Here is an 18,000-nt window from a genome sequence, read left to right as displayed (position 1 = left end):
ACTTTTTAAGAATCTTGTATTTTGATTTCAATATACCGTACTGTATCGCGTGAACCACCCCGTAAATATACAGGGTGCTTCAAAAACGTACACCATCAACAAGTCAAAAAAAGTTCATATAAATGGAATTCGGCAAAAATTTATGTCGTTATCTTTAATATTCATTTTTTAGAATTCAGTGTCGAAATAATAAAAATTTTCATGATTAAAATAAAGTTGTTCAATGGATTTTTCAAAGTAAGTAACAGAAAGTCACAATTTCAATATAAGATTTAAAGCAAAACAGTTTAGGTTAGGTTTGGTAAGTTAGTAATCAGGGTCCAAATAAAAGTAAAAAAAAACTATCCAAATTACATCAGAACAGCTAAAAAAAAAGACTCAAGAATATTTTACAATAACGACATATTAAGTGCATTGTAAAATAATAATAATATTAATAAAAATATTGATTAATATGCTACATTAATATATCGGTTTTCCCCATAGAAATAATAAAAACTCCTAATTTTGAACTTAAACCTAATTTCACGAAAACAAACATTACCCCGGTTGTTAAAAGGATTTTTTTTATGTTTATCGTTATAAATTTCAATAAAAGCGGGCATCAAATGATTAACGTATTTTTAAAAGAATGTTTTTTTTTATGTTCTTCGAAACTCAGCAATTCCTGGCCTCCGTTTAAATGAACTTCCTTTTTTTTGAGATGACGATTCGCCAGCAGAGCTTTGGCGCAGATTTTTTGAAACACCCTTTATAAGGGAAATTGGTGAAAATAATAAATCGACTTTTTGGGGTACTTCGAGTATCGATATCTCCCCGCACCGCCTCGATCGTCGGAAGCGCGTTTCTCACCTCAAACTACCGCATACGTTTTGCGAATAAACCTCGCACTTCACTTGAAACGAATTTTTTGACTTCGTATCCGCGCCCGAATCGGACTCGTGCGAGTCGTCGCTGAGCGATTCCGAATTCTGCGACGAGTTCACGAGACTGTCCAGCGAGTTCGCTTTGAAGTTCTCGCACAGTTTTTTCTCGCTAGTAAGCCGATTCCAGCTGGTTTTTCGCATTATTTAAACCCGAAGCGCGCGCTACGACCTAACCGGGCATTATCGAAGCGCGGACCGCAAGTCCCTGACGTGGACGCGACGACAAATGAAGAACGCGCACATCCCGAAGACCGACGCAGCCGACTAGATAGGCTCTGATAGTCGCCGTGACCCAGTAATAGTTTGACCACTGGGGAGGCCTATCGTGGAGACGATGAGCCGGAAACTAGCGAGAAGGGGCAGCTTCATATATAGATAGGCTATTTCCATTCCATCCATCCATGCCATCAACATACATCATATTATACACAATACATAAATCCATGGCATTAGAAAATTCTACTCTATAAGTTTTAAAATAAAAGAGGTCAGTAAACCAAACTAACCAAAACTAACCAAAGCTTGGGGGCATTAACTCATAAAAATGTTTCAGATCCGTTGGTGCCTTAGGAGAAAATGAACCAGTTTGAACTCAGGTGGCTTTTACTTGATAAGAATCCATTTCACAAAATAAATAAGAACTAAAAGTTCAGATTTTCCCGAAATTATATATATTTACACGACAATTATTTCCACAACACCGTGTCTTTATCAAATGTAATATTTACAAACTACCTGCTGCTATATATACCGAAAAATGACAATAAAAATATATTTAAATCTAATTGATCGTTAAGCAATACATTTCAATATCTCATTTTGTTAATCTCCATGTCTTGCAATAAATTTCATATTCTACTTTTTGTGGCTGTATGTAAAATATCAAAATTGTCATCAAAAATATGTTTTTCTGTGTTTAAGTGTGTAGCATAATTAGAATCTAGACACTCTTTTATGTTGGTTAATGCATTTGTTGTTGTTTGTCCAATATAAATTTTAGGACATGATTCGCATTTCAACCTGTAGACACCTGATTTTTGAGATTTTGGACACTTCGTTTTATTATTTTTAAAAAAATTTCCTATTGTGTTGTTAGTTCTGAAAGCTATTTTTTTTCCGTAAGTTCTCGTAATAGTTAAGTCTAAAAAATTAATAGAGTTATCCTGTTCAATCTCGATAGTGAATTTTATACGATTATGTAATGAGTTAATGAAATTTAAAAAAGAATTTAATTGTCTGTCCGTTCTAACAAAGCAAGCAAAGACATCATCCACGTATCTATACCACCATAGAAAACTTTTACTTAAAGGATATTCTTGTACGATGTTGTCCAAATTATCCATAAAAATATCGGCTAATAAAGGACTAAGTGGGTTTCCCATAATCAAACCTTCCTTAGAGATGTAAATCTGTCCATTAAATTCAAAATAATTTTGGTCTAAAGCAATATAATATCAATCCATAGGTGCAATACTGGGAAATAAGTTTTGTACATCAAAAGACAATAGTGTTGGGTTAGAAGGGGTGTTGTCGAGACAATTGTCGTGTGAATATATACGATTTCGTGAAAATCTGAACCTTTAGATCTTATTTATTTTGTAACCAGTTTGGTTGTAGAGCTGGACGTTCTATCTAAAACTTCTCGAAAGTTATCTGCGAAATAAGGCTCGACTGTTGTTTTTCTCTTTCATCTATGCAGATGACACGATATTTGTTACCTCCAGCGGCATTGAAACTATGCTAGATAGTGCCAATGATCTTTTTAACAAAGATAACAACCAATTTTTGAAAATACCGACTAACTCTATGTTAGAGGAAGGAAACAGTGTTAAGCTCACTACAGGTGACAAATTGTCGTGGTCACAGCTTACCGATGAACTTTCGAAAAGCTTTATCAAGTCTGATATTTTTAATGAGAAGACCCTACTACACTTAAAATTTTCTTATGTCGTTGTTGTTGATACAGTAAAGGCCATTTTAAAAATGACAAAAAAGAGCAATTATAATTATGTGTGAAGTTCATTATCGTGCGCATTGCAGGTGCCTCTCTCTGAGCCACAACACAATTCATCATAAAAGACACACTTACCATCTACAAGTAAAAAAATCACTTTTCTAATAATAGAAAATATTTAATTACTATCTGGCTGGCATAAAACGTCGAAGTCTATATCTAATTTTTTGTATTACACTCTTGCCCACATCTGTGGAAATCCTTTCTATTAAAAAATTTAAAAGGACAATGAAAGAATATCTGCTTTCTCGTCGTTGTTATTCGGTTCAAGCATACCTTGACAGTCATTTTGTGTCCGACAAAAAAAGCAATAATTGAACCGAATTTTATGGATCGCGTACTTGCTATTAGTTTTTTTTTTAAATTTTTATAGACCTCCGTGTATGTGTGGTTGTTTATATTTAGTGGTTTTACATTTATTTTCTTCTGGCTTGCTATAATGTACCCTGGAGCACCTAAATTTAGCGATAATTTTGCTTCACCGCAACATATTTTTGTTTTGGCTTTATGTGTCAGCAGAATAACCAAAATTTTAAAAATAAATAAGTTTAAATACAGCATTTTTGCGGAATAAACAATAACAATTTTTTTTCTTCGAACATATTCACTTCACACTTCACTTATCTAAATTATTTTTAAGATGGCGATTCTTCCGGTTAGTTAGTTGGCCAGGCTTGGGCGCTAAGATAATGGCATACTCTAACGTCGACGAAATAGAAACTCCTAGAAGGGAAAAGACAAACTGTGATGTTATTCTGCTATAGAAATTCAAGGTGTGGGAAGAGTAATTGAAAAAGGATTTTAAGAGGAAGCAAAAAGAGAAAAAGGCGGTACGCAAAGAATTCAGCCAGTGTCAGTGACAAAAAATGTCAACTATAAAATTCCGAATGGGATAAATAGATTGACAAAACTGTAGTGCGCCATGATCCCGTCATTTCATTTTTCTACTCCCTTGTGTAAAATACCTAATTATACACCGATCTAGCATGAGCAAAGCGTCATTTTGCTACTTGAGTTTCGTGACCCACGGATCCGAACCACTTCGGACATTTTCGCGATTTCACCGCACGGGTCTGGGAGCAATCAGATGTTTGACGTGGCTCGGATTCGTGGGAAACGAAACTGACGTAGAAAAATATAATATGCAAGTAGTTTGGTAAACTTTTTAAGTCACTCGTTTATTAAACACTCGCTCCGCTCGTGCCAAATATGCCCGCGAGTCAAATGCCGTTTACTACACTTGTTGCATAATACAATATTTGAATCTTTCTCATAGTGTTATAGTATATTATGCAACAAGTGCGGTAAACACCATTTGAGTCACGAGTTTATTTTGCACTAGCGGAGAGAGTGTTTTATAAATGAGTATTTTTCAAAACAACATGACATGAGCGCCAGAATTGACAAACTTCAAAATTCAAAAGGTGTGGTAAAATCTGCGACAACATGCGATTGCTTCCAAACCCGTACGATAATATCCGTAGTATACGAAACTCACGTGATAAAGTGACGCTTTTCGCATGATAAATCGTTGTATAATTAGGTATTTTACATAAGGGAGCAAAAAAAAAGTGTTGTATTTGGATAAGCTTGTAAGTATACTGCAACTGACATGATGCTCTGCTGTGCTGTGTTGATTTGATTGAACCATTCGAGATATGGATCTATCGGCCTATATACTGAGGATACTATACTGAAGTTGCTAATCGCTGGACAAAATCAAACTCCGAAAAACAGCAAATCTAGGCCACATGATACGTAACAAGAGATGACAATTTCGATTATTGATAATTGAAGACAAGATTGAGGGAGGCAGTTGGCAGACGGTGGAAGGGACCGAGGCCAATATACGAACAAATGTATTGTAGGGAATACAGAAAAGCGTACAAGTGCGATCATGAACATCCAGATCTAAGTAATGATATTACTTGGTAGAAAATATGTGTGTTATGAGCAATCTTTTTGTATTGATGGCTATTTGAAAAATCCACAAGACAATATTTTATTATGTAGATAGAATTGTTTGGTGCGTTAGTCAATTTTATCCAAATAGAAATTATTAGAGAGTTATCGACGAGTCCCAGTCGCGTATATTAAATTATACAGTTTCACAAAAGAAGATCTCTAAAATTTTTTGACATTGAAAACAGTCTTATATCAGCGAGATGTAAAATTTAGCTTCCGCTTTTTAAACGGTCTATCGATTATGCTGAAATACATAAAAAGAACCAACATATTTGACATTCTGATTATTACAAATGATAAAAATTTTGAGTGTCGAAATAAAATTTTAAAAATAGCACAATGGTGGTCACAAACAATACAAAACAGTTGAGCATTATATATCATATATCATTATATATCATATAAAGCACAAATCATAATAATACAGGAGAAGGGCAACAACATCAATATAGCAGCGATACAAATTTCAGTGATTTTGTACGGAATGCCTTAATTTTATACTTCCCCGGTAACCCATATACCCATTTTCGACGTTGATTTCAACTCTAGTTCTACTTAGATTTTTGCCGGCAATCTGTTATCCCATAAACATTATAGGTAACGGAAACGCCATAGTAATGGCAATTAGATTTGAGGTCACCAAATCCGCCGCGCGACGACGGGAAGCCATTTTGCATACAACGCATGGCGAATTATTACTATAATTATCGCGTTACCTTCCGATTATGTCCGATCGAGACGCCATCAAGGCCGTTTATTTTTTAATTCCAGTATTTTCGATATTACCACCGGCAGTAGAAAAAAAAACATCCCCCCGTTTCTTAAGCGTCGTCCGGGGGGCGCCCACTCGCGGAAGCGACGTCTTACATTTGTCGTATCCGGCCGGCGTCGACCTAGTAGGCCGACAAATATTCCGACAACTGTAGTCTACCGTTTTCTGCACTAGGACACGCTAACAGGTGTTTTCCGATGGAATGTGGCAGCAGTAAGCTCATCTTTATTATACCGGGTGTCCGCCGTTCCAAAAATGAAACACAGTTTGGGAAAATAAGCGTTCATTTTGATTTAAATCGTTCTTATATAAATTTGACAGCTTCTGTTTCAAAGTTGGGGTATTGATGGGTTGTCGGCTGGTTTATGAAAAATCAAATCAAGAATTTTTGTTGTCTTCTTCGGGGCCACTAATCACAAAACAAGCAACGAACATTTTTAATTTACTATTCTAAACTAACCAAAACAATTCGTATATTTTTTTAATTCAAGGTCCGATATCACAGTGAAAATTAATTACTATATCTTTGGAGATACCTTTTAAAATTCGCATAGAACAAGTCATTGCAAAACCTGTGCAACTAACCAAGACATAACTTTTCGCAAGAAACTAAATCTTTATGTTTTAAGTCTATTATGGAAGGGGTTGTACGGATTCTATAAATCCAGTGTATAAGCTAAACCTAACATACAGCGCGGCTACTTCCCTGATCCTGCGCCGATCATTTCGCGCACTGCCTTAGCCCCGCCTTTCAGGAGAGTGTCAGTACAGTATCTCGATTTGATGACAGTTGCCAGTTATTAGTTAGATAACCGTGCAGAGGCAGTGAAGTAGTGTTCTGTGAATTTTTTAAATTTTTGTTATCGTCCTTTTGAAGTTGTTTTACAAGTTCCATCAATAGATTAAATGAGCTAGAGAAAATTCTTAATTATTAATTATATACAGAAAACAAAATATATGCTTTATGAATGAAGTTTTTTTTACAAATAAACATTTATAATTGTTGCTATGACAATGGTTAGTTTTCGTTGGTTTGGTTAGTTCTTAACTTAGTTTAGATCTTAATTTAGTACTTAAATTTATGCAATTAATCGCTCACGGATAGAGGTGGGAGCAAGGGGTCGTTAATAATTTTAAATAAATTAAAAATCAACTAAAATTTAGATCCCTACGAGCATACATTGTCAGCCAATTTACATAGCTATATAGATGAGAATTATGATCAAATTTTTGGATCTCATTGACAAAATGGAGACAATGGACTTTTTCTATTCGGGTTCGATTATCATGATCCAAGCAAAATCCGTAGAGAAAATCATAATTATAATTAGACAAGTGACTCGCAAGTTTCTTCTCAAAATTTTGCCCAGTATATGCCTGCTATTATACGGCATATTTAATTAGCAGCAGGTTTTTTTTATTAAATTAGATTTCAAATGTCTCCTAAACCGAAACTAAGTATCCAATACAAGCCCCACATTCGTTGCACTAGTTACAAATTTTAATTTAGTGTCATTCAAAGTTAAGTCTACTGACTGAAGACATAGTTTTGTTTTGACCTTATGGCGTATGATTTCGTTGGGTTTAATTTGAGGTTGTAGCCATTAGAAAGGTAACTTATAATAGGTAAATCGCGATTCATATTAGACTCTGCCTCGACATAGTCATAAGCGCGTATTATCGGCAAATACCTGTACCCTACTTCATAGAACGGTGTTCAAAATGTCAGCAATATAAACTAAAAAATGGAGCCTTGTGGGACTCCAGAAAGCAATAGAATCTGATCTGAATATGTATTATTACAGAATATTTTTTTAAACCTGTTTGATAGATATGATTTAATTAAACTACACGATGCTGATGAGGAACTACAAAACTTTAACTTACTTATAAGCAAACTGTGGTTAATGGTTAATCCTCCTAAATCCGCAAGGGACAGCATACAAAACTTTCTCAAATATTTCTCAAATTGCTGGTAGAATACTGATTACTCGTGGATAATAGAGATGGTTAGGGTTACTTATCTTTCCATTGGTTTTCCATACATAACTTTTATGGAAGCCCATTTAAGCTATTCTATCTGCCTTGTTATCACGTGGCATTGTCGTTTAATGGACGCCGTGATTGTTTTAATAGTAATTTAGTTAAAACGGCTTGAAAGTGCAGCCGAGAAAGCGACGCCATCTTCCACAACAATTAATGGATTAATTTTCGATCGTGCGTTGTCAGTTTCACAGCGATACGCGGAGAGATCGCTTTTTTTTTTTATAAAACAGCGAATCATTTTCTATTATTGAATATATAGAAAAACGAATTTTCATTTGTAATAATCTCGTTTCTTGATAAATTTTGTAATTTTTATAGTGGATCAGCAGAAAACTTACTTTTTATTTTATAAATATTCATAATTACTATTTATGCAAGTTAACTCAAATACTTTCCTAGAAAATATTTTAACGTAATATTATATAACTTTTGCAGAACTTTTGGAGGTTCTAGTGAATTAAAATATCGAATATTTAACCATGCTTCAGTCCCCTTGATTATTAAAAAGCATTTGTTTTAGTTGCCTACCCGGTGTATGGTCAGGGTATCCTCAGTATTTTTAAGAAAACAAATTATGTACCCATCTGGTTTTAAAATATCGTTATTCCAATTTCCGCCATTTTTTATTACGGGATAAATTTAATAAATTGTCTTTTGGCGGCAGGTTCTTGCAGGTGCGTCCTGTATATTAATTATATAAAAATATTCGATTTTCTTTGACGTGTTCAAACAATGGCGGCGCGGCAATTTACGCTAAAACGGAACTTCCACTCGAGGTAGAGCAGAAGAAAAAAAATCTCCGCTCAACGTCTAAACGGCGTAACTAATTTTAAGCCGTTTCCACTCTGATTGCATCATTTATTTGTCCAGTTCGCGTTAATGAGCCTATATACGTGTAGTTTGCGTTAATATTCTTAACCCGGGGTACGAATGCTTTCTTTTACTTCGCGGTTGATGGTTAAAGACCACTTCGTGTGGCCAATTATTACAATAAACAAACGCGATATTAATTATTAGAACGTGCACGGTTGACGACGAATGTATTTGGTGCGAAATACAGGGTGACTCAAAATATTCCGTGAGAAAATTTAAGTTGTCTTTCATACGTTCGGAAAAATTGCATTTGCGAAGTTTTGAACTTTATCAACTCTTGTAGTTCAAAAAAACCGAAATATTAAAGAAAATGCCTTTATACCATACTTTGAGTTCGATAATTTATTAAACCTTTGATTGCTTTTGAGCTCCGCTGTTATTTAATAGCGACAGTGTTTGTGTTTACTAATCAAAACCAATTAAGAAACTCACCTCAATCTCATCGCATAATTTGGGCATACCACAACATACAGAGAATAACAATAGAGTTTTGTTTTAAGCATCTATTGGGATTTAATTTAATCCTCCACGAGGCACATAAGCATATAAGAAATGGCCCTGATCTGATGTCGGTATCCATTTTTTTTCGCGATTTTCGACTGTTTTTTGGACCTTGCTATGAAACACGATAACTCTCCGAAATTTGAAGCGATCGACTTCATATTTGGAAAATATATGCAGCTTCGCCCCGTGACGGAACCTATTGAAAATGGGTGGGCTGGGGGGTCGGCAAGTATTTTAAAAAAATTAAAAATCGCGTGTGCAAGGGTCTACAAAAAAGACCATTTTTCAAAAACCGTTTACAAGAGAGGAGGAAATAACTCCATAAACTTTTAGCCTTGACAATGTTTCAAAAATATACAGGGTGCGCAGCAAATCCAAAAATAATGAAAAATGGGTCCCCCTATTATTGAAAATTGGCAATAATTTCATATCTGTATTTTAGATGTCAGTTTCTTTTACATGACGATGTAGCCCATATAGACAGCTTAAACTTTTGTATTTACGGTTTTTAAGTATTGTACAGGGTGTTCGCGATATTCCGTCCAATATTAAAAAACATAATAAGTACTTCAAATTTGCAGCTACCGACTTCAGACTTCGGAAGTAGAAGTCTGGACCCGGATTTACACTCTTTAAATTGGGAGCAATAAAATAAAGCGAAGTATTTTTTTTTTATTTTTGATTTTTTTTGTGGTTCTTTTATCGTCCAGAAAAACATCTTTTACTCCAAAGCCATTCTTGTTTGTTTTTTTCTTTTTTTTCAAAAGACGCAATTATACTCAGGGCAATTCTCAACTTCTAATGTATTATTATTAAAGTGACTTCACGTAGAAAAATGTACAGAGTTGTATTTAAAATAATTAAATTGTGCAAAAATTTAAATGTGTTGTCAAAATTAGAAGAACAACTAATTGAACCCGATATCTGCTTGTAATATATATAATATAATCAATAATTAATTTATCTAATTTTAACACATTTAAAGTTCAAAACAGTATAATTTCTGCGATTGTCAATTTTCTAACTTTCATTGGAACGTCGCCTTTTACACACCAAATATTAACCAACAAATATCCCAAATTTTCAAGCCAACTTTAAATTTGTTAACACTTGCCGCCATATCGTCACTTACCTTTCTAAATTCCGCGCAGAATTTGCTAACCATCTCAGACAACTGCTGAGCCCTGGGCGTGTGAAGACTGATCCTACCCTGGGGCCCGTCCAAACTCACGGCCGTAGGCCTGGGGGCCGTACACGACGTGATCTCGTTCAACGCGAAAGATCTGATCACTTGGAGGTGGTTCTGGTCACGTTTCACCAGATGAACGCCCCAATGGGATACCGCAACTAACTGTACCTCGGAAAGCTGGAAAGTAAAACCGGGTTTCGAGCAAAATTATTATCACATTATATCTACCTTTAAGTTTCTCCAAATTACCGGGAAACCCTTATAGTTTTCGCATTACTGACTGTCAAATTTGATGAAAAACAGTACAGTACTATATAAAAAATCCAAAATATAATGTAACTGTGGAATTCTTTTATATTTCTAAGAGTTTATCGAAACATTGTGGAAAATCTCGCGATTCAATGACGACAATTTCCATTATACCACGTTTTTTCAACTTACAGCACCTAACTTTCTTATTTGAAATCCAACACTTGGTGTAGTAGTTTATTTTTATATATCGGAGAAAAGGTCATGGTAGGTTCCTTTGAGTTTCCCTATACTATTTAACGGCTGTTTCAAAATAAATGTGGAAAAACTGAAATATTCCGAAAGTATCTTTTATTTCTTTACAATGAGTGGAGAGGATTGAATTAGACTCATTCTTGTTCACTAATTTTAAAGAAAAACTTACAAGAAAAAATATATGTTGACGAGGTTATGGAAACTTTTTTGCCTGATGTAATTTTTTCACAGAACTTAAAGTTCACAGTTAACGAAATAAAATGGGGGGCAAAAAAATATTTTAGAAAAAAAATTTAGTTGGATGCTGTCAAACAGTACAATCTTTTCCCTCAATTTAAACAATTTCAGTTAAAAAATATTTTACTAATAAACATTTCTGAAACCATAAAGATGGCAAGTCCATGGAATTTCTTCCATTTCTGCATTAGTGTAATTCGCAATCGACTAATTACAACTGGTATTACTGAACAATGAAATGATTACATAATAAATATTTCATTAAATTAGTCAAATTTTGTATTCAAACTACAACAAACAAAACTAAATTATTTTTATCTTATAATTTTTTAACTCGTTATGCATTGCTTTAAATTTATTTTTTTATTTGGAAACGGTGAGTATTATCAGCAAATTGTAGGAGACCAAAGTTTCAAAATAAAATGAAAATGATGTATATTTTGTTGAGTAAGTGTTTCCTTAACTTTAGTTAAGAAAAATGATAAGGATATTCAAATTCAATTCCCTCCACTCATTTCATGTAATATTTTGTTGTTCTATCTATTTTCGTTTTTAAGATAAAAAATAAAAACATTATTTGTCGGCTATGCTTGTAGCGTCATATTTCTCTGATGGTTGGCTTTTGATCTACCATTTATATGACAAACTAACCTTTATTTTAAACAAGAAATGACCCCTTAAGTGTTTTATAGTATAATAAATAATAAATTAAATAGTATAGCAGGTATTCGTAAAAAATACAAAATGATTTTTTGGCAATTTTGGTCCGTTTTTTACAAAACATACATTTTTTACCCAATAATAGGAGATAGGGAATTTATTGAAATTTATTGCCAAATAAAGACCCTTTTCGACACGGCAATTAGCTTATTACGTTACAACGGGGCCGGGCCGACTCAGGTATTTTACTGCTTATATATCCACACTGTAGGGTATTCCCAATAAAAGCAAAATGTTTTTGTTAAATTAATGAAATAATATTGCAAACTGAATCCGATAGTTCAAAGGGGTGGCAATTTTTAGTACCTTTGATATCATTTACTTGAAACCTTCTTGTGTGCCTTGTTTTGTAAAGTGAATTGTGTCTGTCTGTACGTCTTCTGTTTGTTAAAATACCAAAAACTAACTTCCAAAATATTGTGGATAAAGAGCTCTCCGGAATTCACTTAGGATGGAAAAATTTTTTTGTATAGCTTGTTCAAAAATTGTAAGTAAAAGCAGCAAAGGATAGTTTGTTCATTTATGAATTGTATATTGGGCAAGTTGCTATTATCTGAACGTTTCGATGTTATTGTTGAATTATTGTAATATATATATATTTTTTAAGATTTTAAGATTTTTCTGTTTTGCGATTTCCTATGTGAGTAAAATCTGTGTATCAATTAATAAAACACTTTTATTAAGATTTTTTTTTCATTTATATTTATTCAAACCTGTAAAAAATTATAAGATTTCTTCTTGCATAATTTAATGCACCATTAATATTCATAATTAACTGTTTAGATTTTCACTGGTATTTATTGGTTTATGACAGTTGTTTCGGCAATACCGTGGCATTATCAAATACCCATGGTATTTGATAAGGGCGCGGTGTTGTACGATAGTTGTTGCGGTGTTGCCAGAGCAACCGTCATAAAACAATAAATAACAGTTAAAATCTTATATTTGATGTTGTAATTTAATTGCGTTAAATTGATTCTCTTCAAGTAAAATCCACCTCAATTTATTTATTGTTCATAATTTTTCATATAATAAAAATGAATATTTGCATTTAAATGCGGTTTTCCGTTTGAATATTTTCCGCTCCTTACTTATGAGTTACCCCGTATAATGGTAGCCCTCCTATAATTACCTGGGCAGCTCCGGACACAGGAAACAGTCTGGCAAAATAGAGCGGCCATGTTCGGGCGAGTTCTATGACGTTTCTTTTGACATTGGCCCTGTGGGAAGTGTTGTAATTTTCGGCGGTGACGCCGTATCCGGAAAGCATGTTCACGCCGGCCCTTTTCTCGTTCGGCGTCAGTCTTATACAGGGTGTCAGCCCGTAAACGTCTCCGACGATCTGACAAAAGATGAGGTGAAGAGCGGTGAGGGGTCCTAGCGGTTCCGAAGGGCTGAAGAACTCTTTTCTGACTCGTAGAAGCCACGCGACACGGTTGTAGGTGACGTAAGCCGAAGAGCCTAAGGGTAGGAGTCTGCCGGGTGACTTGGGACTCGGGGGTTCATCGGGTTCGTTGGGGGTGTGGCGGCCGTTGACTGGTGATTTGGACGGCGGCGTCTGGATCGGCCGCATGAACTCTGGCCACTCTTGAACTGGTACCACAACAAAAGGGTATAAGTGAAACTATCTTTGGGAAGGAAATCTACTGTGAGGAAACCAAAGTTCAAAATAGTACACCGCTTCACTACATACTTAAAATATATATATTTATGAAACTTCTAAAACGCTAGAGGGGGGAATCGCCAGGAAATATCCAAATTTTTAATACATTGTTTTTAATTTTTTTCCGTACGTTGGAAAAGATTCAAAAATTCAACTAAGCTGAAATGTGCATGATTACGGTTTTAGTGACAAAAATAACTTTAGGATAGCTTACAATAGACTTAATGTCTGGAAAAATAATGGTTCAGACAATCTTGGTTTAGAAGTATTTATCAGACTTCTAAAAAATTAAGAATTCCAAAAAGCTTTCAAACAATATTCAATTTTCTGCAATCGTATAGTTGTTTTTAGTTTTATGGTATTATTTTTATATGGCGGTATCAAATTCTTATTATTATTATATGTTCCATGAAATGTGACAGATAGCTAGCATTCATGCCGGCCGTTAAGGTCGAGTGACAGATTTTAGAAGAAAATTTTAAACCCTGTATAATTTATCAATTTTTTATTCAAAGTTGAGTGATTCGACTATTTCTTTTGTGCATGTAAAGTAAACATCGAAATCTCCCCTATCTTCTTTTCCGATTCTAGTGTTCAATTCCACCACCATTAAAATATTTTTAAGAAATTAAAATTTTAAGCCTTTAGTAGTTCAAAATATTTATTTGGTTCGTTAAGCTCACTGTTTTGCGAATTTTGTTGCATCCCGTTTGTATTTCTGGTTGAATTTTTTCTTCATAATGAACAATACCGAAACAAAAATACAAAATAGATGTTGATGTTGCTCATATTGAAAACGTTTAACAGTTGGTTCAACAATATTTCTTAAGCAACTGTAGGTTTATGCATTAGTGAAAATAATCTCTTTTACAAAGACCCTAATTAATTGTAACAATAAAAAATTAATAAAATAAAAAAAACTATTCGTAGCATAAGATTCTTTCGAAAGGTCTTATTTTTTTAAACCGTGACGTTATAATTATGAAAAATTTTAATAGTGCTTAGCGTAAGGGAATTTTCCCCACGTCTGTAATTGTTTACTAATCAAAACGTGTTTTTTGACAGATCACCATAGCAACGGCACGAATTATGTCAACAATATATTATGCAACAAGTGAGGTAAATGGCATTTCACTCGCAAGTGAAATTAAAGAGTTTACCAAACGTGTTGCTTACAATACTTTTCTACGACCGTCACGAAAATAATCACAATTAACAAATTAAAAATATTTTCTAGTTGCCATTAAACAAACCTATTCGTTTGTCGTTCCGATCGGTTCTGCTATTGTTATTATTATTATTGTACATGTCAAATAAACAACGGAATAAACACAATTTTAAAACGTTATGTTGTTTATTTAACTTTTACAATTGATCATTAGGTAGTTTATTTAAAGAAAAAGACTGTAATTGGAAGAAAAATTATCCAGGGATAGATCTTTTGAGAGGATTGAATTTTTAAAATCGTGTAAGCAAGAAAAAGCAGGTCCTAACCTTCAATTTTGTTTTGTTTGTACTGATGAGGCATGGATATTTGGTCTTGGTAAGATATTAATATAAAAACTGCAAAAACTGTATATAAAATGTCTGTGGGAAACCTAAATAATTAATGTCATTTAGTAGGTATTTCAATTGTCTCATATATGGCATTTTTCTGTGCATTAGTTTTTGGGTACATTTTCGCAAAACAACATAATTAGGTACTTTGAAGACGGGAGGGGAAAAATCCATTCTGATTGGTTAAAAACTACTGGTATGGAATTTTCTTACCGAATACCACACGAGATCAAGTTAAATCCGCCAATTTTGTAAAAATGCTTTGACTTCTAGTGGCATTACTATACAAATTCAAGGAAAAATGACTCGATTATCTAAGCCCAAGTGTCGTAAAGCAATTTCCAAATACCTTCGATCCCCATGGCTAAACACGGGACAATGTCACATGGTTTATTTATCCGACAAGTCGCCAACGAATCTCACTTGGTACTGAATGAAATCGAGCGTGCAAGAGAACTTAAGGAGAGTTGAAACGATTAAAATGGCAAAAAAAAATACGGCGGATAGCATTGAAACCGACGAAAGTAACGGTGGCGAGGTATTTGTCCGCCGGTTAATAAGATTAGGCACATGTTTCAAACGACTTCTGCATAATTGTTATTAATAACGTTGCGACTTTTGACCTTGTTTTATGGTCCGAAGTGATTTTCGAGACGGCATAGCCGGGTACTACTTTCTCCAGCGGAATAGACTTCTTTTTTAAGGAACCAGAGAAGATAAACAAGCTTTTGCTATAATCTCGCTACCTATTTGGAATTTTGTCAAATCGAAATTTACTCGATTTGTATGTAAATTTACGGGTTCCAAGTTATGTGGCGAAATTTCCTCGGATATAATTGGACATATTTGAATTTGCTGATTCGGTAATGGCTTTGTAATAGGAATGATTAATTAAGTTCAATTGGCGCAAATAAGTAGTTTCAAACTTTAAAATAATTTAATGATTATTATTATTATAGTACTGGAATTAATGTTGTTTAATTTTTAACAAACAAAATTGTTGTGGTAAAATATTTTTTTTAATAAAAAAATAAAATAATATATACTGTTTTTTGAGGAATTCTATTGTAAATGTTTAAATATTTTTTTCTGTCCCCTTTTAGGTGCAACAAGCTTGCCTTAGGTATTAAGTAATATTATTATATTAATGTAATGTCAGAAATAAAAAAATAATTAAAAGTATTGGTTACTTACATTTTTTACAAATATTTTATATTAGATTTATGTTGAACTGTTTCGACAACACCGTGTTTTTATCAAATGTAATAATTACAAACTACCTGCTACTATATATACCGAAAAATGACAATAAAACCTTAATTAAGGTTTTTGTGAGCATTTAAGCTTAATAATAGTATTTAAATCTAATTGATCTTTAAGCAATACATTTCAATGTCTCATTTTGTTAATCTCCATGTCTTGCAATAAATTTCATTTTCTACTTTTTGTGGCTGTGTGTAAAATGTCAAAATTGTCGTCAAAAATGTGTTTTTCTGTGTTTAAGTGTGTAGCATAATTAAAATCTAGACTATTGTTTTTAAACGCTCTTTTATGTTCGTTAATGCGTTGAACGATCTACCTGTTTGTCCAATATAAATTTTAGGACAATATCCGCATTTCAACCTGATTTTTGAAATTTTGGACACTTTGTTTTATTGTTTTTAAAAATTTTCCTATTGTGTTGTTAGTGCTGAAAGCTATTTTTAAACCATATTTTGACAAATGTTTTGAAACTTTTTCACTAGTTTCTCCTATGTATGTTTTAAATTGTTCGTATTCTGTATTAGGTTTCGGATAAATAGAGTTTACTGTTGTCTGGATTTGTTTTTTTTATTTATAATTTTATCTATAATCGACGGATTGTAGCCGTTATTCAATGCAATTTGTTTAATGATATTAAGTTCTGTTGCCTTCTGTTGAGAGTGGCGTATTAAGAAGTATATGTGTATAAAAGAGTGAAATGCAGCCATTTTGTGTGCATAAGGGTGGTTTGATCTGTTATGTATGACTGTGTCCGTGTGTGAAGATATACAATTTGGAAAATATCTTACAAGAACATCCTTTAAGTAAAAGTTTTCTAGGGTGGTATAGATACGTGGTTGATGTCTTTGCTTGCTTTGTTGGAACGGACAGACAATTGAATTCTTTTTTAAATTACATTAACTCGTTACATAATCGTATAAAATTCACTATCGAGATTGAACAGGATAACTCTATTAATTTTTTAGAGTTAAGTATTACGAAAACTTACGAAAAAAAAAGCTTTCAGAACTAACAACACAATAGGAAAATTTTTAAAAAACAATAAAACGAAGTCTCCAAAATCTCAACTATCAGGTGTCTACAGGTTGAAATGCGGATCTTGTCCTAAAATTTATATTGGACAAACAGGTAGATCCTTTAAAAACGCATTAACAAACATAAAAGAGCGTTTAAAAACAATAGTCTAGATTCTAATTATGCTACACACTTAAACACAGAAAATCACATTTTTGATGACAATTTTGACATTTTACATACAGTCACAAAAAGTAGAAAATTAAATTTATTGGAAGCCATGGAGATTAACAAGATGAGACATTCAAATGTATTGCTTAACGATCAATTAGATTTAAATACCTCTCTTTTATTGAACTTAAATTCTCGCAACAACATTAATTAAGGTTTTTTTTTGTGAAAAAATGTCTAGAGCTAAAAAAAATAAAATATACATTTATTGATAAAAATTCAGAATTTCCAAAAAAACAAAACATTTTGATGCCATACAGCGATCGTTTTTAATATGTAATAAGAAACACTAAAGAATACAAAGGAATTGGAAAAAAATCAGATGAATTCCGATAAGATTTACAAAGGTATAAAAATATATTTTCTTTCAATAATTTCACATCGTCAAAATGCATTTATTATCAAAAATTGGCTTATAATCGACAAACATTTTAGGTGCAGTCAGACGATATACAAGGTAGGTAATAAAATATAAAAATTGTACAGGAGAGTTGCTATCAGATATGTTTATAAATTAATCAA

General features: G+C 33.2%; 1 protein-coding gene across 1 annotated transcript in view; it reads right to left on the bottom strand.

The window, feature by feature from the left end:
• The window catches only part of LOC132700173 (unconventional myosin-XV), a 75,326-nt gene that overhangs the window by 13,776 nt on the left and 43,550 nt on the right, over positions 1 to 18,000 (bottom strand). The window contains exons 17-18 of the mRNA XM_060667339.1: positions 12,883 to 13,343; positions 10,233 to 10,466 (exon numbers count right to left, since the gene is read on the bottom strand). Of these exons, the coding sequence (XP_060523322.1) occupies positions 10,233 to 10,466; positions 12,883 to 13,343 (695 nt within the window). The remainder of the gene's footprint in view (positions 1 to 10,232; positions 10,467 to 12,882; positions 13,344 to 18,000) is intronic.

Source organism: Cylas formicarius, unplaced genomic scaffold, assembly GCF_029955315.1.
Source record: "Cylas formicarius isolate icCylForm1 unplaced genomic scaffold, icCylForm1.1 PGA_scaffold_3__17_contigs__length_32017465, whole genome shotgun sequence".
Lineage (NCBI taxonomy): Eukaryota > Metazoa > Arthropoda > Insecta > Coleoptera > Brentidae > Cylas > Cylas formicarius.
The sequence above is the reverse complement of the archived record's forward strand: the minus strand, read 5'-3'. Positions and strand labels throughout refer to the sequence as shown.